This window comes from Kogia breviceps, chromosome X (genome assembly GCF_026419965.1).
Source record: "Kogia breviceps isolate mKogBre1 chromosome X, mKogBre1 haplotype 1, whole genome shotgun sequence".
Classification (NCBI taxonomy): domain Eukaryota; kingdom Metazoa; phylum Chordata; class Mammalia; order Artiodactyla; family Physeteridae; genus Kogia; species Kogia breviceps.
Genome location: NC_081330.1, coordinates 68,470,617 through 68,495,566, shown reverse-complemented (window position 1 = coordinate 68,495,566; position 24,950 = coordinate 68,470,617). Strand labels below are relative to the sequence as shown.

The following is a 24,950-nucleotide window of genomic DNA, read 5'->3' as shown; positions in this document are numbered from 1 at the left end:
AGAGATTTCTGTGCATTAATTTTGTATCCTGCTACTTTACCAAATTCATTGATTAGTTCTAGTAGTTTTCTGATAGCATCCTTAGTATTCTCAATGTATAGTATCATGTCATCTGCAAACAGTGACAGCTTTACTTCTTTTCCTATTTGGATTCCTTTTATTTCTTTTTTGTCTCTGATTGCTGTGGCTAGAACTTCTAAAACTAGGTTGAATATGAGTGGTGAGAGTGGGCAACCTTGTCTTGTTCCTGATCTTAGTGGAAATGGTTTCAGTTTTTCACCATTTTGAACAATGCTGGCTGTGGGTTTGTCATATGTGGCCTTTATTATGTTGAGGAAAGTTCCCTCTATGCCTATTTTCTGCAGGGTTTTTTTTTTTTTTATCATAAATGGGTGTTGAATTTTGTCAAAAGCTTTCTCTGCATCTATTGAGATGATCATATGGTTCTTCTTCTTCAGTTTGTTTATATGGTGTATCACGTTGATTGATTTGTGTATATTGAAGAATCCTTGTATTCCTGGAATAAACCCCACTTGATCATGGTGTATGATCCTTTTAATGTGCTGTTGGATTCTGTTTGCTAGCTTTTGTTGGGGATTTTTGCATCTATGTTCATCAGGGATATTGGCCTGTAGTTTTCTTTCTTTGTGACATCTTTGTCTGGTTTGAGTATCAGGGTGATGGTGGCCTCATAGAAAGTTTGGGAGTGTTCCTCCCTCTGCTATCTTTTGGAAGAGTTTGAGAAGGATAGGTGTTAGCTCTTCTCTAAATGTTTGATAGAATTCGCCTGTGAAGCCATTTGGTCCTGGGCTTTTGTTTGTTTGAAAATTTTTAATCACAGTTTCAATTTCAGTGCTTGTGATTGGTCTGTTCATGTTTTCTATTTCTTCCTGATTCAGTCTCGGCAGGTTGTTCATTTCTAAGAATTTGTCCATTTCTTCCAGGTTGTCCATTTTATTGGCATAGAGTTGCTTGTAGTAATCTCTCATAATCTTTTGTATTTCTGCAGTATCCATTGTTACTTCTCCTTTTTCATTTCTAATTTATTGATTTGAGTCTTCTCCCTTTTTTCTTGATGTGTTTGGCTAATGGTTTATCAGTTTTGTTTATCTTCTCAAAGAACCAGCTTTTAGTTTTATTGTTCTTTGCTATCGTTTCCTTCATTTCTTTTTCATTTATTTCTGATCTGATCTTTATGATTTCTTTCCTTCTGCTAAATTTGGGGGTTTTTTTGTTCTTCTTTCTCTAACTGCTTTAGGTGCAAAGTTAGGTTGTTTATTCGAGATGTTTCCTGTTTCTTAAGGTAGGATTGTCCATCATTCTATTTCTGATGAAAGAGGCATGGGAATGGATAAGTTTTCTTTTAAATGGACCTTAAAAAATTCTACAAATTGAAGAGTAAGTAGGATCAAAGGAGAGACACTGGGTGGTACAGTCGTTAAGGGTTTGGATTTTGGAGCCAGATTCTGTCACTGACTGGCTGTGTGACTTTGGGATTCTCTGTGCTTGAGTGTACTCATCTATAAAATGGGAGCAATTTAATATTTACAACTTACAAAGTGATTATGAGTCTTAAATGTGACAGTGCCTGTAAATCACCTGGCATATAATAGTCATTCAACAAATGTTAGTTGTACCCCTGGATTCAAATAATCATGTATATGTAACTTTACTTTGCTAGGGATGCAGAAAACAATGAAATGAAGGTTATGAAGTCTATAAATTCAAGGAGTTCGTATCCAGTCCCTTACCATTCAAACTCTTTTATGGAGCCAGGTTACTTTCTTCATCACTTAGCTTGAGGTCTCCTGATTATTTGTGACTTTCCTTGTACCTTCTGCCTCTTCATTACTTGCCACCAATCCAAATGCTATCTAATCTTTAACACTCAAATTCTACCGTCTCTGTAAAGCCTTTCCTGATGAGCCCAGCCTACAGAAATCACTTTCCTTTAAGTTCCTATAGCACAAACTTTATAGTTCTACTCATTTGGTCAACATCATATCCTGTATCATGTTTTGTCAATCAACTTTTCATACATGTGTCTTATCTCCCGAAATAAATTTAATAAATGTTAGTTTCTCCCTTTCCCTTCTCTTTTTCCTATATGTTCTTGGTCAACCAGCCAGACATTCTCCCCCAGAATAGTACTGTCCTCTATATGTAGGAATGAGAGAAAACAGCCTTCTGGAAAAGAGCCACACACTTAATCATCCCAAATGTATAATCATAAGTATACGACTCATAGGAATATCAGGTTGGTAAGATGTTAGTATAGGCCAACATATCTTGAATTCCTATATAGAACACTGATAAAGAATTGACTGAGACTGCCTCTCACCTTCTGAGATGGCCCAAACTCTGTCTATGGAGTGTGTATCTCTCTCAATAAACCTACTTCTTTCCTATCACTTTGCCTCTCGCTGAATTCCTTCTGTGCTGAGACATAAAGAACCTGAATTACAGCAAGTCCTGAGGCCAGGTGTGCAATCTCAAAAGACAGTGGGTTCAAGTCCCAATCCGGGTTTTGGCTGGGTTTGAGTCCCAGTCAGTGGGTTCAAGTCCCAATGTGAAGTGTGTGGTTTCAGCTGGTGAGCCACGAAGGGACAGTGATAAGGTAGAAAAATGTTGAGAGTCAGGTCTTGGTCCTAAATGGGCCTGTGGGACGCCAGGAGTCAGGTGTACTGGGGAGGATGCTCCACCAATGTATGCTCATTTCTGATGAGCCGGTCAACCCCATATGCTTAATGCAGGTCCAGGACAAAATTGTTGCTGCAGGATTCGATAATCTGTACTCTTCTCCTTGACTTTGAGGTTTTTCTCCTACATTCTATGTTTATTCCTGTTCCCTTTATTTCCCTCTCTCCCTTCTTTCTTCTTTCCTTCAATCCTTCCTCTCTCTCTCTCTCTCTCTCTCTCTCTCTCTCTCTCTCTCTCCCTCTCTCTTTTTATTTCTTTCTCTCCCCTCCCTCCAACCCTTACAAGTGCTGATCCTTTATTCCTGACTTACAGCTAGGCCCACTCCTGCTCATCATTGACACTATGGGGGACACCTTCTGTACCATTCCTTTGTGGCAACTTTTCAGGCATTAACACCTGGTTGGGAGACTACCTTGGAAGGGGTAGCATCTAAAATCATAAATGACAATCTTGACCAAATTGTGTGGTGGATTTTGACATGAGAGCAGAACTTTTGGATAGCACAAGAGTTAGAGACATTACCTCAGGCTTGGGTCTGAAATGGGTCAGGCTGCATCAATCCTGACTGATACCCCTCTGGACCATATACTCCGGGATTGGGAAAGATTCAGACAACAGGAATTAAAAGAGAAAGAACTTATTAGGTTATGTAATCAGGTTTGGCCACAATATGAGTTAGGAAATTTAAAATGGGGTGAGGTACCATATGTCCAAATTTTCATGGCCTTGTATTTAGGCAATGAAACACAAAAGGAATTTAAGGCATGCATAGCTTGGAGGGATAACCCTAGGAAGGACACAGAGGACATTTTAACTGACCCACCCTACAGGCCATGCAGTACACCGGGTGGGGAATGATGCTGTCCCTGAGGTAGAACCACAATGGAATTCTATTGATAGGGATAGACGGGGTCTGTTTGATAGATGGTATGAAGAAATTTACAGTAAAGCCTGTTAATTATGAAAAGGTGAAAGAGGTCCAATAGGGACAGGACGAAAATCCTGCCATCTTCCAAGGGAGACTAGTGGAAGTTTTTAGGAAATATATGAACATGGGTCCCTCCTCCCCTAAGGCACAGGACATTTTGGCTATGAATTTCATAGCCCAGTCTGCCCCAGATATCAGGTGGAAAATTCAGAAAGCAACTGCTGGTCCTCAGACTCCAATGAATGATTTGCTCCTATTGGCTTATTCAGTTTTCAATAATAGGGGTGTGGCTGAAAAGGCTAAATGCACCCAGATAAATATGCAAAAGGCTCAAAAGATGGCAGTGGCTTTGTTCCCTCAGAGATCACCAAAGGGGAAGCCAACTTTCCTGGGCCAATCTGGCCCTGGTGGATCATCAGGCCCACGGGTACCCAGACAGGACCAGTGTTCCCTGTGTAGACAAAAGGGGTACTGCAGGGAGGATCAAAATCAATGTGCCCTTTGCAAACAGCCAGGACATTGGAGGAGGGAATGCTCCAGATGCCAGACAGCAATGGGGACCCCTTGGCCATTGATGGTTTTGCAATCAGAAGACTGAAGGGGTCCAAGGCCAAAAGCTGCTCTGCCTGAAACCGAGCAGGACCCTGTAGGGGCTCCTGGGCACAGAGAGCCTTTCTGTTCAGCTTCCATGACCTTCCCTAAGATTCATGAACGGTTGCTAATCTGGGAAGGGAAGGGATGCAGAGTCAAGGGAGGAACAGCCAAGAAACAATAGTGCAGCCTTGGGTCAGAGTCCTGGTTCCACCTCAAGGGATACACATAACAATATCTTTAAGCCCTTTTATAGAATTAAAAACCAACAAATGGAAGATGTCAGCATTCTCCATACCAGAGAAGACCAATTAAGGCCAGACTAAAGGAACCAGAGAAGCCCATCAAGATTACCTGAGATGAGATTAAAGGAGGACAGGCTCTGTACACACCCTAATCTTGTCAGTAACCTCACCCTTAGCTATTGCTATAAAACTCTTCATCAAGCCCTCCCAGATTGGGACACATAGTTTTCAAGGGCAGGAATCTACTGTGTCCCCCTTTGCCTGGCAAAGCAATAAAGCTATTCTTCTACTTCACCCAAAACTCTGTTTCTGAGATTCCATTTGGCACCAGTGTATAGAGGCTGAGATTTCGGCGTCATGCCTAGAGATAACATCTCATAACTAGTGTTGAGCCCCAGGTAGTCATTGATGTGGCAGGCCACTTGACAGAATTTCTTATAGATACTGGTGCAACCTTTTCAATCTTAACCCAAAGAATTGGAAGCCTTAGCAATTACAAGGAGTATGCAATGAGGTGTCAGGGAAGTGGAAGGGGCACACTTTCTAGGAACCCCTTTTGTGCAACATCAATGCCAGCTGTTTCTACATTCCTTTCTGTTTGTGCCTGATTGTCCCATCTCCTTAATGGGAAGAGACTTATAAACTAAGTTAGGGGCCACTCTGTTTCTTGAGGGGCAAGGGAATCACTCTCATCACCAAATGATTCTAACAGAAAGTGGAAAGTAACAGACTAAATCTGGAGCTGAAATAGAAGCCTTAGTAGACCCTGGAGTATGAAATATCAAGGTCCCAGACTTGGTCAAAGATATCCAGCTGGTGATTATTAATACCTGAACCAAAATGGGAGACCACCAGTCTGACTAAATTGACCATAGATGATAGGATTTTGGGGGGAACCCTTCTCCCCTAAGGCAAATGAGGGAAAATAAAACATTCCAACATAGGTGAATGGGTGTGCCAGTTCTTTGATAACATTGAGGTAGCTACCCAATTCTTTGAGGGAAAGAAAAAAAAATTGTCTGGACTTAAGGGAACAAAATCATCCTAGAAGGAATTTGCCTGCCTTTCTCATGCCTTTGAGATACAAATGTTCTATCTGGTCTTCTCAGGGAAACCCTTATCTCTGCCATTTTTTAAAATGCAAATTTTGGGGAGCGAGAAGATGGCGGAAGAGTAAGACGCGGGGATCACCTTCCTCCTCACAGATACATCAGAAATACATCTACACGTGGAACTTCTCCTATAGAACACCCACCGAACGCTGGCAGAAGATCTCAGACCTCCCAAAAGGCAAGAAACTCCCCACGTACCTGGGTAGGGCAAAAAAAAAAAGAATAAACAGAGACAAAAGAATAGGGACGGGACCTGCACCAGTGGGAGGGAGCCGTGTCCCACACACTAGAAGCCCCTTCGCGGGCAGACTGCGGGTGGCGGAGGGGGAAGCTTCGGAGCCACGGAGGAGAGTGCAGCAACAGGGTGCCGAGGGCAAAGTGGAGAGATTCCACAGAGGATCAGTGCCGATCAGCACTCACCAGCCCGAGAGGCTTGTCTGCTCACCCGCCGTGGCGGGCGGGGCTGGGAACTGAGCCTCGGGCGGATCTCAGGGAAAGGTCTGGAGTTGGCAGAGTGAAAACAGAAGGGGTTAGTGCACCACGGCTGGCCGGGAGGGAGTTCGGGAGAAGTCTGGAGCTGCCGAAGAGGCAAGAGACCTTTTCTTCCCTCTTTACCTCCTGCTGCGCGAGGAGAGGGGTTTAAGTGCACCGCTTAAAGGAGCTCCAGAAACGGGCACGGAGCTGTCGAAGAGACAAGAGTCTTTTTCTTGCCTCTTCGCTTCCTGGGGCGTGAGGAAAGGGAATTAAGGGCACCACATAAAGGAACTCCAGAAACGGGCGCGAGCTGCGGCTGTCGGCATGGACAACAGAGACAGGTGTGGGACGCTAGGGTTGCTACTGCCGCCACCAAGAGGCCTGTGTGCGAGCACAGGTCACTCTGCACACCACCCCTCCTGGGAGCCTGTGCAGCCCGCCACCACCAGGGTCCTGGGATCTAGGGACTGCTTCCCCGGGAGAACGCATGGCGCGCCTCGGGCCGGTGCAGCGTCACGCCGGCCTCTGCCGCCAAGGACTCGCCCCACATCCGTGCCCCCCCCACCCCAGCCTGAGTGAGCCAGAGACCACGAATCAGCTGCTCCGTTAACGCTGCTCCTTTCACCCCGCCCTCTCTGAGCAAAGGGCAGACGCCCTCGGATGACCTGCGCGCAGAGGCGGGGCCAGGTCCAGGGCTGAGCTCCAGGAGCTGTGTGAACAAAGAGAGGGGGAGGTCCCTCCCAGCAGCCTCAGAAACAGCGAGTTAAAGCTCCACAGTCAGCTTGAAGTGCCCTGCATCTGTGGAAAACCTGAATAGACAGCGAAATATCCCAGGTTGAGGAAGTGGACTTTGGGAGCAAGATATACTATTATTTTCCCCTTTTTTCTTTTTGTGAGTGTGTATGTGGGTGCTGCTGTGTGAGATTTTGTCTGTGTAGCTTTGTTTTCACCATTTGTCCTGGGGTTAGACCGACCTTTTTTTTTTCTTTAATAGAAATTTTTCTTCTTAATAATAATAATAATTATTATTATTTTTTCTTGCAGAGCACAGGCTCCGGACACGCAGGCTCAGCGGCCATGGCTCACGGGCCCAGCCGCTCCGCGGCATGTGGGATCTTCCCGGACCGGGGCACGAACCCGCGTCCCCTGCATCGGCAGGCGGACTCTCAACCACTGTGCCACCAGGGAAGCCCTATTTTGTTATTTTAATAACTGTATTTTACCCTACTTTATTTTGTCTTCTCCCCTTCCTTTCTTCCTTTCTTCCCTCCTTTCTTTCCTATTTCCCTCCTTCCTTACTTCCTCCCTTCCTTCCTTTGTTCCCTCCTTCCTTCCTCCCTTCCTTTCTTCCTCCCTCCCTTCCTTTCTTTATTCCCTCCTTCCTTCCTCCCTTCCTTTCTTCCTCCCACCCTTCCTTTCTTTATTCCCTCCTTCCTTCCTCCCTTCCTTTCTTCCTCCCTCCCTTCCTTTCTTTATTCCCTCCTTCCTTCCTCCCTCCCTTCCTTTCTTTATTCCTTCCTTCCTTCCTCCCTTCCTTTCTTCCTCCCTCCCTTCCTTTCTTTATTCCCTTCTTCCTTCCTCCCTTCCTTTCTTCCTCCCTCCCTTCCGTTCTTGATTCCCTCCTTCCTTCCTCCCTTCCTTTCTTCCTCCTTCCCTCCCTTCCTCCTTTCTTCCTTCCTTTCTTGCCTTTCTATTAATTTCTCCCTTTTGTTTTGAGCCGTGTGGATTAAAGGCTCTTGGCACTCCAGCCAGGTGTCAAGGCTGTGTCTCTGAGGTGGGAGAACTAACCTCAGGACACTGGTCCACAAGAGACCTCTCAGCTCCACGTAATATCAAACGGCGAAAATCTCCCAGAGATCTCCATCTCAACACCAAGACCCAGCTTCACTCAAGGACCAGCAATGAACAGTGGTGGACACCCTATACCCAACAAAGAGCGAGACAGGTCTACAGCCCCATCCATTAGCAGAGAGGCTGCCTAGAATCATAGTAAGGCTACCGACATCCCCATACATGCCACCAGACGTGGACCTGCCCACCAGGGAGATGGGATCCAGCCTCATCCACCAGAACAGGGGCACTGGTCCCCCCAACCAGGAAACCTGCTCAACCCACTGAACCAACCTCAGCCACTGGGGACAGCCACCAAAAATAGATAGAACTACGAACCTGCAGCCTGCAAAAGGGAGACCCCAAACACAGTAAGATAAGCAAAATGAGAAGACAGAAAAACACACAGCAGATGAATGAACAAGATAAAAACACACCAGACCTAACAAATGAAGAGGTAATAGGCAGTCTACCTGAAAGAGAATTCAGAATAATGATGAAGATGATGCAAAATCTTGGAAATAGAATAGACAAATTGCAAGAAACAGTTAACAAAGACCTAGAAGAAATAAAGAGGAAGAAAGCAAGATGAACAACACAATAAATGAAATGAAAAATACTCTAGACGGGATCAGTAGCAGAATAACTGAGGCAGAAGGACGGATAAGTGACCTGGAAGATAAAATAGTGGAAATAACTACTTCAGAGCAGAATAAAGGAAAAAGAATGAAAAGAACTGAGGACAGTCTCAGAGATCTCTGGGACAACATTTAACGCACCAACAGTCGAATCATAGGGGTCCCAGAAGAAGAAGAGAAAAAGAAAGGGACTGAAAAAATATTTGAAGAGATTATAGTTGAAAACTTCCCTAATATAGGAAAGGAAATAGTCAATCAAGTCCAGGAAGCACAGAGAGTCCCATACAGGATAAACCCAAGGATAAACAAGCTGAGACACATAATAATCAAACTGTCAAAAATTAAATACAAAGAAAACATATTAAAAGCAGCAAGGGAAAAATAACACACAAGGGAATCCCCATAAGGCTAACATCTGATCTTTCAGCAGAAACTCTACAACCCAGAAGGGAGTGGCAGGACATATTTAAAGTGATGAAGGAAAAAAAACTACAACCAAGATTACTCTACCCAGCAAGGATCTCATTCAGATTTGATGGAGAAATTAAAACCTTTACAGACAAGCAAAAGCTGAGAGAGTTCAGCACCACCAAACCAGCTTTACAACAAATGCTAAAGGAACTTCTCTAAGCAAGAAACATAAGAGAAGGAAAAGACCTACAAGAACAACCCGAAACAATTAAGTAAATGGTAATAGGAACGCACATATCAATAATTACCTTAAATGTAAATGGATTAAATGATCCCACCAAAAGACACAGACTGGCTGAATGTATACAAAAACAGGACCCATATATATGCTGTCTACAAGAGACCCACTTCAGACCTAGGGACACTTACAGGCTGAAAGTGAGGGGATGGAAAAAGATATTCCATGCAAATGGAAATCAGAAGAAAGCTGGAGTAGCAATTCTCATATCAGACAAAATAGACTTTAAAATAAAAACTATTACAAGAGACAAAGAAGGACACTACATAATGATCACCGGATCGATCCATGAAGAAGATATAACAATTGTAAATATTTATGCACCCACCATAGGTGCACCTCAATACATAAGGCAAATACTAACAGCCACAAAAGGGGAAATCGACAGTAACACAATCATAGTAGGGGACTTTAACACCCCACTGTCACTAATGGACAGATCATCCAAAATGAAAATAAATAAGGAAACACAAGCTTTAAATGATACATTACACAAGATGAATTTACTTGATATTTGTAGGACATTCCATCCAAAAGCAACAGAATACACATTTTTCTCAAGTGCCCATGGAACATTCTCCAGGACAGATCATATCTTGGGTCACAAATCTAGCCGTGGCAAATTTAAGAAAATTGAAATCGCATCAAGAATCTTTTCTGACCACAACGCTATGAGACTAGATATCAATTACAGGAAAAGATCTGTAAAAAATACAAACACATGGAGGCTAAACAATACACTACTTAATAACGAAGTGATCACTGAAGAAATCAAAGAGGAAATCAAAAAGTACTTAGAAACAAATGACAATGGAGACACGACAACCCAAAACCTATGGGATTCAGCAAAAGCAGTTCTAATAGGGAAGTTTATAGCAATACAATCATACCTTAGGAAACAGGAAGCATCTCATATAAACAACTTAACGTTGCACCTAAAGCAATTAGAGAAGGAAGAACAAAAAAACCCCCAAATTTAGCAGAAGGAAAGAAATCATAAAGATCAGATCAGAAATAAATGAAAAAGAAATGAAGGAAACAATAGCAAAGATCAATCAAACTAAAAGACGGTTCCTTGAAAAGATAAACAAAATTGATAAACCATTAGCCAGACTCATCAAGAAAAAAAGGGAGAAGACTCAAATCAATAGAATTAGAAATGAAAAAGGAGATGTAACAACTGACTCTGCAGAAATACAAAAGATTATTAGAGATTACTACAAGCAACTCTATGGCAATAAAATGGACAACCTGGAAGAAATGGACAAATTCTTAGAAATGCGCAACCTGCAAAGACTGAACCAGGAAGAAATAGAAAACATGAACAGACCAATCACAAGCACTGAAATTGAAACTGTGATTAAAAATCTTCCAACAAACAAAAGCCCAGGACCAGATGGCTTCACAGGCGAATTCTATCAAACATTTAGAGAAGAGCTAACACCTATCCTTCTCAAACTCTTCCAACAGATAGCAGAGGGAGGAACACTCCCAAACTCATTCTATGAGGCCACCATCACCCTGATACCAAAACCAGACAAAGACGTCACAAAGAAAGAAAACTATAGGCCAATATCACTGATGAACATAGATGCAAAAATCCTCAACAAAATACTAGCAAACAGAATCCAACAGCACATTAAAAGGATCATACACCATGATCAAGTGGGGTTTATTCCAGGAATGCAAGGATTCTTCAATATACGCAAATCAATCAACGTGATACACCATATCAACAAGCTGAAGGAGAAAAACCATATGATCATCTCAATAGATGCAGAGAAAGCTTTTGACAAAATTCAACACCCATTTATGATAAAAACCCTGCAGAAAGTAGGCATACAGGGAACTTTCCTCAATATAATAAAGGCCATATATGACAAACCCACAGTCAGCATTGTTCAAAATGGTGAAAAACTGAAACCATTTCCACTAAGATCAGGAACAAGACAAGGTTGCCCACTCTCACCACTCTTATTCAACCTAGTTTTGGAAGTTCTAGCCACAGCAATCAGAGAAAATAAAGAAATAAAAGGAATCCAAATAGGAAAAGAAGAAGTAAAGCTGTCACTGTTTGCAGATGACATGATACTATACATAGAGAATACTAAGGATGCTACCAGAAAACTACTAGAACTAATCAATGAATTTGGTAAAGTAGCAGGATACAAAATTAATGCACAGAAATCTCTGGCATTCTTAGACACTAATGATGAAAAATCTGAGAATGAAATTAAGAAAACACTCCCATTTACCATTGCAACAAAAAGAATAAAATATCTAGGATTAAACCTACCTAAGGAGACAAAAGACTTGTATGCAGAAAACTATAAGACACTGATGAAAGAAATTAAAGATGATACAAAGAGGTGGAGAGATATACCATGTTCTTGGATTGGAAGAATCAACATAGTGAAAATGACTCTATTACCCAAAGCAATCTATAGATTCAATGCAATCCCTATCAAATTACCACTGGCATTTTTTACAGAACTAGAACAAAGAATTTCACAATTTGTATGGAAACACAAAAGACCCCGAATAGCCAAAGCAATCTTGAGAACGAAAAATGGAGCTGGAGGAATCAGGCTCCCTGACTTCAGACTATACTACAAGGCCACAGTAATCAAGACAGTATGGTACTGGCACAAAAACAGAAATATAGATCAATGGAACAGGATAGAAAGCCCAGAGATAAACCCACACACATATGGTCACCTCATCTTTGATAAAGGAGAGAAGGATACACAGTGGAGAAAAGACAGCCTCTTCAATAAGTGGTGCTGGGAAAACTGGAAAGCTACCTGTAGAAGTATGAAATTAGAACACTCCCTAACACCATACACAAAAATAAACTCAAAATGGGTCAAAGACCTAAATGTAAGGCCAGACGCTATCAAACTCTTAGAGGAAAACATAGGCAGAGCACTCTATGACATCAATCACAGCAAGATCCTTTTTAACCCATCTCCTAGAGAAATGGAAATAAAAACAGAAATAAACAAATGGGATCTAATGAAACTTAAAAGCTTTTGCACAGCAAAGGATACCATAAACAAGACCAAAAGACAACCCTCATAATGGGAGAAAATATTTGCAAATGAAGCAACTGACAAAGGATTAATATCCAAAATTTATAAGCAACTCATGCAGCTCAATAACAAAAAACCAAACAACCCAATCCAAAAATGGGCAGAAGAACTAAATAGACATTTCTCCAAAGAAGATATACAGATAGCCAACAAACACATGAAAGAATACTCAACATCATTAATCATTAGAGAAATGCAAATCAAAACTACAATGAGATATCATCTCACACCGGCCAGATTGGCCATCATCAAATACTCTAGAAACAATAAATGCTGGGAGGGTGTGGAGAAAAGGGAACACTCTTGCACTGCTGGTGGGAATGTAAATTGATACAGCCACTATGGAGAACAGTATGGAGGTTCCTTTAAAAAAAAAAAAAAGATCTACCATATGACCCAGCAATCCCACTACTAGGCATATACCCTGAGAAAACCATAATTCAAAACCAGTCATGTACCAAAATATTTATTGCAGCTCTATTTACGATAGCCAGGACATGGAAGCAACCTAAGTGTCCATCAACAGATGAATGGATAAGGAAGATGTGGCACATATATACAATGGAATATTACTCAGCCATAAAAAGAAATGAAACTGAGTTATTTGTAATGAGGTGGATAGACCTGGAATCTGTCATACAGAGTGAAGTAAGTCAGAAGGACAAAAACAAATACCGTATGCTAACACATATATATGGAATCTAAAAAAAAAAAAGTCATGAAGAGATTAGTGGTAAGATGGGAATAAAACACAGACCTACTAGAGCATGGATTTGAGGATATGGGGAGGGGGAATGGTAAGCTGTGACGATGTGAGAGAGTGGCAGGGACATATACACACTACCAAATGTAAATTAGATAGCTAGTGGGAAGCTGCAGCATAGCACAGGGAGTTCACCTCTGTGCTTTGTGACCACCTAGAGGGGTGGGATAGGGAGGGTGGGAGGGAGGGTGACACAAGAGGGAAGAGTTATGGGAACATATGTATATGTATAACTGATTCACTTTGTTGTAAAGGAGAAACTAACACACTATTGTAAAACAGTTATACTCAAATAAAGATGTTAAAAAAAATAAAATATAATGCAAATTTTGGGAAAAGGGCTAGAGAATTTGGAACTTGGCTTATCAAGGTAAAATAAAAATCTTAAGTGTCTTCTCCATAAACAATAGTAAACAGGATTTAGCCATCTAGACAGATGATCTTGATTTGGTCCATCTGCCAGAAGCTCAATTTGAATCCAACCTCTTGTAACTGATGGGTTTTACATTGTTTTACCTGATTCAGGGCTGAAATTTTGGAATGAGAACTATGAGGTCTCTGTGCTTGTTTGTGTGTTCATATGTATCTATGTGTGTTGTAGATGTATGGTATTGCCATAATTAATTTGTAAAAGAGCTCTATTTAATTGACTTAAAGGACATTAAGCACTTATATAAATACTCAGAAATGTAAAAGAATCTGGCTAGAATGAATTTCAGGTTCATGTCATCTGAGAAATATTCAGTACTAATCAGATATGTGGTATTAAAGTTGGCTTAAGCTTGTTGGTTTAATGTCTTTAGAGTCATCAATGTTAAGTATAGTACTTCTGTTGTACCTAGGTTTACTAGAGGTCAAATAAGACCTTATATCTGTTGCAAATTTGTCAGCAAGGAAAGTAAGTGACTCAATGTGAAAATAAAACTTTTAAGGAAAGTAAGATGTATGTTTTCAGTAAAAGATGTGTGAGGAATGGGAAAGGAACACTAAGAAAAGAGTTGTGCATGATCAGGATTTTCTAAGATTGGATTGAATTTAGTTGGGTAAATGGATTTTGTTGGGAGTAAGCTGAGGCAAGACTTGGAATTGGTTTCTCTCTCTGTTAAGAGAACAAAGTGTTCTTGGAACACTACTTTTGATAACAGATTGTGTGAGTTTCTTTGCCTTTAAGTGATCTGTATTTGCTTTTGAGATCTCTTGTAACTTTTGTTGAAGAATAAGTATTATCTCACAGTGACCTATGATCTTATTTGACCAAGTGTTTTGAAACTTTTTGGCAAGCTTCCCAAATACTGAATTTTAATTAAAGTTCTTTTGACTTCCAGCTAACCTTGGGATGCTTTGGGAGGCCCCTGAGGCATCTCAGAGAGAAATATTTAACTAGGATTATTTGGTATGTTAAATTAAATGTAATCAGTCATAATTCTGGTTATTGTAACCAAGCTTCTTTATCAATTACATTGCAATCAGATGTTTAACCATGCCTTTTAAGTCTTTTGTCATTTATAGATAGTTATTTTTGTACTTTGATGCTGTTGCAAAAGTGCTTCATCTTCAAGAAGATTCATAGGAAGGATATGGAAGCAGTTACAACAGTTCCACAACAAGATGATGGCTATGAGGATTCCAGCCCATATTGACTTAAAACAAGGAGGCATTTGGCCCCTGGGGCCCCTATATCAGGCATCCAGAGACTTTTTACTCCCTGACAGGCAGGGTCGATGCATCTGCTCAGCCTTGAAGCAGTTACAGAAGACAGACCGTTGCCCCTAAGCTTCCCATAAGAATATGGGAGTAAAATCTCTAAGGGGGGAATGAAACAGGAGGGAAGGGGGCAGGGCACAACCTTTAAAAGAATGACATAGCTGTTGAGGACACAACAAAAACTGGTTAGAAACAACTAGGTCCAAGATTGTAGAAGGTTCAACTTCCAGTAGACCTTAAGCCTTATTATATGCTCACTGTAATACATTAGCATGCTAAATGACACACTCACAGGTGCCATGACAGTTTCAAGGCTGACCCGAAAAGACCAAAAAGTGGGCAGTGGCCCAATTCCTGGAAATCCCGCCCCTTCCCTGAAATAGTTGGAATAATCCTCCCACTCATTAGCCTATAAAATTACCCAGCCCATAAAAACTAACCACCCCATATTTCAGTACCTCTTGCCTTCCCCACACTCTGTCTATTGAGTGTGTATCTCTCTAATCTAAATCTAATTCTTACCTAAAAAAAAAAAAAGAATTGACTGAGACTAAGGACTCTTCCAATTTAGCCCTACCTATTGCCACTATGCATGGGAATAAGTAAAGGCACTTTGGTGCCCTTGAAGGGGTATATTCTTTAAGGAAGGAAGCATGAATTTAACTTATGACCTTGCCTAAGTCCTGTGGTAGTATATTAAAGTTCCTCAGCCATAATCATAGAGGCCTGGTTAGGCCCAAAGAATTAAGTGATAAGGTAATTTTCTCTTCAAGCAAGATTCAATGGCTGTCTCTGATTGGGAGGTGATTGCACAGAATATCACCCAGAGATAATTCTAAACAATAAAGCTCTTGATGTGTAAGGTCTCATCTCAGAACCAGAGTTCTTATATATAGGATATCCTTAGAGATTCTGAGTTCTGATGAAGAGAAGGACTCTTACCAACGCTTTCAGAAGGTACAGCAATTAGAGCAATCTCTGGCATAGAATGGAAGTGAAGTGTGCTTTGGTAGAGTATCACCTCATCATCTTCCTAAAACAACATTATCCTCACATCAAGCCCCTGCTTAAAAAACATCAGTAGTTCCCCATTATCCACAGAAGAGTCCTTAGTCTTGTACCTAAGGTCCTATTCAATCAAACACTAATTCACCTGTGGCATTAAGCTAACAATCATCTTCTATATGCAACCTTATTTTGCAAGGGTTGAAGAAAGTACTGAAATGAAGGTGATGAGTGAGGTCTATGACTTCAAGTAGTTCCCATCCAATCCACTACCATTCAAACTCTTTGTTGGAGCTAGGCTACTTTCTTCTTCATATCCTCCTCACTTAGCTTGTGGTCTCATGCATTATAACCTGTAATTTTCCTTTTAACTTCTGCCGTTTCATTCCTTGCCACAAATCCAAATCCCATCTCATCTTTAAGGCCCCAATTCTCTCTCCTCTATAAAGCCTTTCCTGACTAGCCCAGCCTAAAAGAACCACTCTCTCCTTTGAATTCCTATAGGAAATTTTATGGTTCTATTTATTTGGTCAATAACATACCCTCTATTGTGTTTTGTAAGACAACTTTTCATGTATGTGTCTTATCTTCCCAAATAAATGCAAGACACTTGAGTTCAGACACAAAAATGCATAATGTCCCTTATGGGTTCAATGTCATACACTTAATATGCTCTCAAATTATACTAGCTTATTTCTTCTGTTCTTTTTCATAATGGGTTATTTATCACAGCAGCAGAAACTACCAGATTGAAAATAAATAAATTAGAAACTTCTTCTACCTTGAGCAGTTACTAATGATCTCATACAAAAAAAGTTTTACCAAAGGAGTAGGAAATTATGTTCTACATAAAGCATATAATATGTTAGAATCTGAGGTCAATATTTTCCTGGATAAGTGTCCAGAATTTGACAAGGAGTTTAATTCTTCCAAGCCCTGGTTATCATTAACATTGGAAAGTTGTATTAGCAAATTCAAGCAAATTTTGTTTTTCATATGAAGATTTTTTAACTTGATAAAAATATATCACCTGGAATATTAAAATTATCAAAATTAAAGAGTTGATTTTCAGTCTCATTAGCTACAGCTAGAAAGCAATTTTGGTGAGTTAAGGAAAGCTTGGTTCTTTTCTGCTGGATTCTTTTAAAATATCATTCTTGTCATAGTTAATACATTGGTATAGAGTAACTAGAATAGGCTGTGCATAATTATTGTGTACTCTAGGACTTGATCCTGACCTAGAGCTCCCTACTGGATTCTCAAACCAGGCTGATGGAATATTCATGGATAGTTGATGGAATAGTTGATGGATAGTCATCAAATCACAAGAGAACAAAAGAGGAAGGAAAGAAAAAGACCTACAAAAACAAATCCAAAACAATTAACAAAATGGCAATAAGAATATACATATCGATAATTACCTTAAGTGTAAATGGATTAAATGCTTCAACCAAAAGACAGAGACTGGCTGAATGGACACAAAAGCAAGACCTGTATATATGCTGTCTAAAAGAGACCCATTTCAAGTCCATGGAAACATACAGACTGAAAGAGAGGGGATGGAAAAAGGTATTCCATGAAAATGGAAATCAAAAGAAAGCTGGAGTAGCGATACTCATATCAGACAAAATAGATTTTAAAATAAGGACTGTTACAAGAGACAAAAAAGAACACTACATAATGGTCAAGTGATCAATCCAAGAAGAAGATGCAGCAATTGTAAATATATACACACCTAACATAGAAGTACATCAATATATAAGGCAAATGCTAGCAGCCATAAAAGGAGAAACCAACAGTAACACAATAATAGTGGGGGACTTTAACACCCCACTTAGATCAATGAACAGATCACCCAGACAGGAAATCAATAAGGAAACACAGCCATTAAATGACACATTAGACCACATGGACCTAATGGATATTTAAAGAGCACTTTGTTGTAAAGGAGAAACTAACACACTATTGTAAAACAGTTATACTCAAATAAAGATGTTAAAAAAAAAAAGAGCATTCTATCCAAAAGCAGCAGAATACACATTCTTAAGTGCACATAGAACATTCTCCAGGATAGATCACATGCTGGGCCACAAAGCAAGCATCAATAAATTTAAGACAATTGAAATCATACCAAGCATCTTTCCTGACCACAACTCTATGAGAATAGAAATCAACTACAAGGAAAAAATCTGTAAAAAACACAAACACGTGGAGACTAAACAAACAATGGATCACTGAAGAAAGCAAAGAAGAAATCAAAAACTACCTAGAGTCAAATGAAAATGAAAACACGATGATCCAAAACCTATGGGACACAGGGACGTCCCTGGTGGTCAAGTGGTTAAAACTCCATGCTTCCACTGCAGGGGGCACGGGTTTGATCCCTGGTCATGGAATTAAGATCCTGCATGCCATATGGTGCAGCCAACAAACAAACAAACAAAAACCACAAAACAAACAAAAAACCCCACAAAACCTATGGGATGCAGCAAAAGCAGTTCTAAGAGGGAAGTTTATAGCAATACAGTCTTACCTCAGGAGACAAGACAAATCTCAAATAAACAACCTAATGCTACACCTAAAGCAACTAGAGAAGGAAGAGCAAAGAAAATCCAAAGTTTCCCAAAGGAAAGAAATCATAAAGATCAGAGCAGAAATAAATGAAATAGAGACGAAGAAAACAATAGAAAAGAATGATGAAACTAAAAGCTGGTTCTTTGAAAAGGCAAACAAAATTGATAAACCTTTAGCCAGTCTCATCAAGAAAAAAAGGAAGAGGGCTCAAATCGATAAAATTAGAAATGAAAAAGGAGAAGTTACTCACTGACACTGAAGAAATACAAAGGATCATAGGAGACTATTAGAAGCAGCTCGATGCCAATAAATTGGAAAACCTAGAAGAAATGGTCAAATTCTTAGAAAGGAACAACCCTCCAAGACTGAACCAAGAAAAAATAGAAAATATGAACAAACCAATCACAAGTACTGAAATGGAAACTATGATTAAAAAACTTCCACAAAACAAAAGTCCAGGACCAGATGACTACACAGGCAGATTCTATCAAACATTTAGAGAAGGGTTAACACCCATCCTTCTCAAACTATTCCAAAAATATTGCAGATGAAGGAACACTCCAAAATGCATTCTATGAGGTCACCATCACTCTGATACTGAAACCAGACAAAGAAACCACAAAAAAGAAAATTACAGGACAATATCACTGATGAACATAGATGCAAAAATCCTCAACAAAATACTAGCAAACCAAATCCAACAACACATTAAAAGGATCATACACCATGATCAAGTGGGATTTATTGCAGGGATGCAAGGATTTTTCAATATCCACAAATCAATCATTGTGATACAACACACCAACAAATTGAAAACAAAAAAAACACATGATCATCTCAATAGATGCAGAAAAAGCTTTTGACAAAATGTAACACCTATTTATGATAAAAACTCTCGAGAAAGTGGGCATAGAGGGAGCTTACCTCAACATACTAAAGGCCATATATGACAAAGCCACAGCTAACATCATACTCAATGGTGCAAAGCTTAAAGTATTTCCTCTAAAATCAGAAACAAGACAAGGATATCCACCCTTGCCACGTTTATTCAACATAGTATTGGAAGTCCTAGCCATGGCAATCAGAGAAGAAAAAGAAATAAAAGGAATCCAAACTGGAAATGAAGAAGTAAAACTGCCACTGTTTGCAGATGACATGATACTGTAAATAGAAAATCCTAAATGCACTATGAGAAAACTACTAGAGCTAATCAATAAACTTGGTAAATTTGCAGGATCCAAAATTAATACACAGAAATCTGTTGCATGTCTATACACTGACACTGAAAGATCAAAAAGAGAAATTAAGGAAACAATCCCATTTACCATCACATCAAAACAATAAAATACCTAGGAATAAACCTACCTAAGGAGGCAAAAGACCTGTACTCTGAAAACTGTAAGATGCTGAAGAAAGAAATGGAAGAAGACATAAACAAATGGAAAGATATTTCATGTTCTTGGATTGGAAGAATCAATATTGTCAAAATGACTATACTACCCAAGGCAATCTACAGATTCAATGCAATCCCTGTCAAATTACCAATGGTGTTTTTCACAGAAGTAGAACAAATAATTTTAAAATTTGTATGGAAACACAAAAGACCCCGAATAGCCAAATAATCTTGAGAAAGAAAAACAGAGCTGGAGGAATCAGGCTCCTTGACTTCAGACTATACTACAAAGCTACACTCATCAAAAGAGTATGGTACTGGCATTAAATAGAAATATAGATCAATGCAACAGGATAGAAAGCCCAGAAATAAAACCAAGCACCTATGGTCAATTAATCCATGACAAAGGAGACAAGAATATACAATGGAGAAAAAGTGTCTTCAATAAGTGGTGCTGGGAAAACTGGACAGCTACATGTAAAAGAATGAAGTTAGAACATTCTCTAACACCATAAACAAAAATAAACTGAAAATGGATTAAAGACCTAAATGTAAGCCTGGATATTATTAAACTCTTAGAGGAAAACCTAAGCAGAACACTCTTTGACATAAATCTCAGTAATATCTTTTTGTATCCACCTCTTAGATTATTAAAATAAAAAAAATAAACAAATGGGAGTAATTAAACTTAAAAGGTTTTGCAAAGCAAAGGAAACCATAAACAAAATGAAGAGAACCCACAGAATGGGAGAAAATATTTGCAAATAAAGTGACTGACAATGGGTTAATCTCCAAAATATACAAACAGCACATGTAGCTCAATATTGAAAAAACAAACAACCCAATTAAAAACTGGGCAGAAGATCTAAATAGACATTTCTCCAAAGAAGACATACAGGTGGCCAAAAAACACATGAAAAAATGCTCAACATTGGTAAGTATTAGAGAAATGTAAATCAAAACTACATTGAGGTCTCACTTCACACTGGTCAGAATGGCCATCCTCAAAAAGTCTACAAACAATAAGTGCTGGAGAGGGTGTGGAAAAAAGGGAACTCTCCTACACTGTTGGTGGGAATATAAATTGGTACAACCACTATAAAGAACAGTATGGAGGTTCCTTAAAAAACTAAAAATAGAAATACCATATGATCCAGCAATCCCACTCTGGGGCATATATCCAGAGAGAGCCATACTTTAAAAAGATATATGTACCCCATGTTCATAGCAGCACTATTTACAATAGCCAAGACATGGAAGCAATCTAAATGCCCATCGACAGATGAACGGATAAAGAAGCACATATATACAATGGAATATTATTCAGCCATAAAAAGAATGAAATAATGCTGTTTATAGCAACATGGATGGACCTAGAGATGCTCATACTCAGTGAAGTAAGTCAGACAGAGAAAGACAAATATCATATGATATCATTTATTTTTGGAATCTAAAAAAAGGATACAAATGAACTTATTTACAAACAGAAATGGACTCACAGACTTCAAAAACAAACTTTTGGTTACCAAAGGGGAAAGGTTGGGGCGGGGGAAGGGATAAATTAGGAGTTTGGGATTAACAGATACACACTACTATACATAAAACAGATAATCAATGAGGACCTACTATACAGCACAGGGAACTCTACTCAATATTCTGTAATAACCTATACAGGTAAAGAATCTGAAAAAAAATGGATATATATATGTATAACTGAATCATTTTACTGTATACCTGAAACTAACATAACATTGTAAATCAACTATACTCCAACATAAAATAAAAATTAAATTAATAATAAAATAATAACATACCAAAAAAATGAAGAAAAATTATGGTAATAAGTGATGAAAGGGTCAGAATTGCCAGCAGTAGTCAAAAGGGATTTTATTCTATACATGTTTTACAACTTTTAATGATTTGTATATTCATGAATTCTTCCTATTGTTAAAGTTAATAAAAAGTCATAAAAGCCAAAGAAAATATCCTCACAATTATGCATCGATCTGTCACTTTTGACTTGCACATTTTTTCTATGCATATGTACATTAATCTCATCAGAGAAGCCTCTTTAAATCTCTTGACTTTATAAAGGTGTTTCTTTACCTCATATGTTGCTGTACTAAAATAAGGCAGGGACCTACCTACTGTATAGCACAGGGAGCTATACTCAATATTTTGTAATAACCTAAAGGGAAAAGAATGAAAAAAAATAGATTTATACGTATGTATACCTGAATCACTTTGTTGTACACTGGAAAGTAACACAACATTGTAAATCAACTATACTTCTATTAAAATAAATTAAAATAGATAAATAAAATGCAAAGTAATAAAAAATAAATTAAGGTGGGGATTTTCAACAAGATAAAGACTGTATATAGTTCCTGATTATGATATTACATATTTTCTTTTTTCTTTTTTTTTTTTTTTTGATAAGAGTATTTTTCAACCTCTCTCATGGGATCTTTTCGCGGGCCTTTCACTGTTGTGGCCTCTCCCGTTGCGGAGCACAGGCTCCGAATGCGCAGGCTCAGCGGCCATGGCTCATGGGCCTAGCTGCTCCGCGGTATGTGGGATCTTCCCAGACCGGGGCACGAACTCGTGTCCCCTGCATCGGCAGGCGAACTCTCAACCACTGCGCCACCAGGGAAGCCCATGATATTACATATTTTCTTAACAGGTTACTCTTTTTACCTATTTTACCAATTTATATAAATTTTAGAATGCTTTGCATAATATAATGTACAAGTACATCATTTATAGTAAACTAAATATTATATTTGGGGCTAGGACTGAAACGCTGATATTATTCCTTAAATAAATTAAGTTCAATACATGAAATTTTAACTTATAGTAACTTTCCCAGGAATCTAAGTTGTCAAAAGTGCAAGGACTACTTGTATATGACCAGTTTTGCACAGAAATTTTGGGTAAGTGAGGATAACACAGAACCAGACAAATAGTACAGCATGAGAATGTGTGTTAGAGAAAAAGGAGAGTTTTCCAATATTTAAATTTGTTAGATACTGTAATGGTGATAAAGGAGGGTTGTGAAACTCTTTCAATGGACTTTTTTTTTTTTTTTTTTTTTTTTTTTTTTTTTTTTTTTTTTTTTTTCGGTATGCGGGCCTCTCACTGTTGTGGCCTCTCCCGTTGCGGAGCACAGGCTCCGGACGCGCAGGCCCAGCGGCCATGGCTCACGGGCTTAGCTGCTCCGCGGCATGTGGGATCTTCCCGGACCAGGGCACGAACCCGTGTTTCCTGCATCGGCAGGCGGATTCTCAACCACTGCGCCACCAGGGAAGCCCTCAATGGACTTTTTAAAATAATCACTTATTTGGGATGGTACAGTGTTCTTGCTAAAGCTATAGGTGGCTTATACTCTGTGACTTACAATTTATGTAAGAAGCAGTTGAATGCATTATATAGTAAGATAGCATGCAGTCGCAGCACTGTGTCTCGTGTGTATTTGTCCAAAGGACAGATACAACATTATATTGGAAAGAATCCAGTATTTGGAATCAGGATGCCTTACTTTAAGTCCAAGTTCTGCCTCTTTCTTGCTATGTGATCATGCATAAGTTACCTCACATCTCCATATCTTAGTCTCCTCAGTTATAAAATGGGAATGGTATAAATAATAATGCCTATTTAACCTGACAGTTGTGAGACAAAAGGATGAAAAACAGTATATGAAAATTCTTTGTAAACTATAAAATGGTGTACCTATTTTTATGATTGACTATTTTTTAAAAAGTCTGGCATTGAAAACTACTTCAAGAAAATAACCTCTTTATAATGCAGTACTGAATCTATAATTAAAGTTTTCCACTTGCCAAAACAAGGCTCAGATATGAATAGTTTTTTCCATTGGGGAGATATTTCAAACCATGTTAAGACCCTAGAAGTCTATAATTTCTATTAGAGTTTGGATTTCTTAATACCAAAACAAAAGTTCTTATCACTTGTAACCACGGTAAGTAAAAGTCTGATAGCTGAAGGATGGTAGGTCAAAATACTGTCAGTTTTTCAATAAAGAGTCAGCAGGGTGAGGTAAAGGAGCTGCTTGTGTTATAAGTTCTTTGGGCTGAGTAGGAACACCTTCCTTTTCTAACTATAAAGTTTGGACTGTTTTGTCTTCTTTAGTCCTAGTAACAATGCCTCACTCTAAAACTGGACTTCCAGGTAGAGAAGCTGGGACTAGATCATCTAACTGGGGAAACATTTAGAAAGGCTTGTTTCCCACCTCTGCTCCCTACCTCAATGCCTTTCCATGTCCTTATTCAGCTGCGTTCATCCCAGGTACAGTTTGTAATAACTACTATAAGTTCTCACTCAAAATTTCTGTCAGCTACTGCATTATTGGGACCATTCTGCTATTAACAACATAAACAAAAGTTAGAGGCACAGAAGTAAGCATGGAGACAAAGAATAGGTGGCAATGGGTTACATGACATGAGAACTTAACTTTTAGCTCTTCATAAAAATCTCAAGATGACTCAATAATCTGGTGGGAGAAAGGTGGAGGGCAAAGTTCCGATTCCTTATTTTTCCTTTGAGGGCTGCCTTTTAGAAAAGTATACTACGTGGAGGTGTAGCCTTACCCCTATATACTATCATTTATTTTTTCATGTATTAGACCATTCTACAGCAGAATGGGAATGAGATTTTAAAGAAAATGTAGCCAATGTTCATGAATCAGGGTACAGAAAGGTGAGCTGTTACCCACTGATTGAATCAATTCAAGCAAAGCACTCCAAGTGAAAATTGGCAGGATTGTTTACAAACATGCACAACACTGTTTATTATGTTTCCTAATTTATCTGATTGGTTATAAATTATAGTATCACAAAGCTGGTAGGGAACCTTCCAAGCTGTCATCTAATCCTACCTAAGCCACCTATACTTGCTAAACAAATCTGGCCATACTTGCCCTTCTCCATCCAAAGGGCACTTATGAGGTTGACATGCTTATATAATCCTTCTGTACACTATTTTCTCACTACACTACATTTGTTGTGTTAACATAGTCTTTATTAGTCTGCTGAGTGGAGAAAATACTTCCTTCTCACCCTACTTACCTTGGTTGTCATCCTCATTTTCTTCCCAGGGCTCTTCATTTGCTAGCAATGGGTTCTGTGACTCATTCATACACCTCATAGGGAAAGAGTGTCCATCACCAGGGCTGT

General features: G+C 39.2%; 1 protein-coding gene across 1 annotated transcript in view; it reads right to left on the bottom strand.

Moving 5' to 3' along the window:
• The window catches only part of ZDHHC15 (zinc finger DHHC-type palmitoyltransferase 15), a 156,906-nt gene that overhangs the window by 26,858 nt on the left and 105,098 nt on the right, over positions 1 to 24,950 (bottom strand). Inside the window, exon 10 of the mRNA XM_059050472.2 lies at positions 24,843 to 24,946. Coding sequence (XP_058906455.1) covers positions 24,843 to 24,946 — 104 coding nt within the window. The remainder of the gene's footprint in view (positions 1 to 24,842; positions 24,947 to 24,950) is intronic.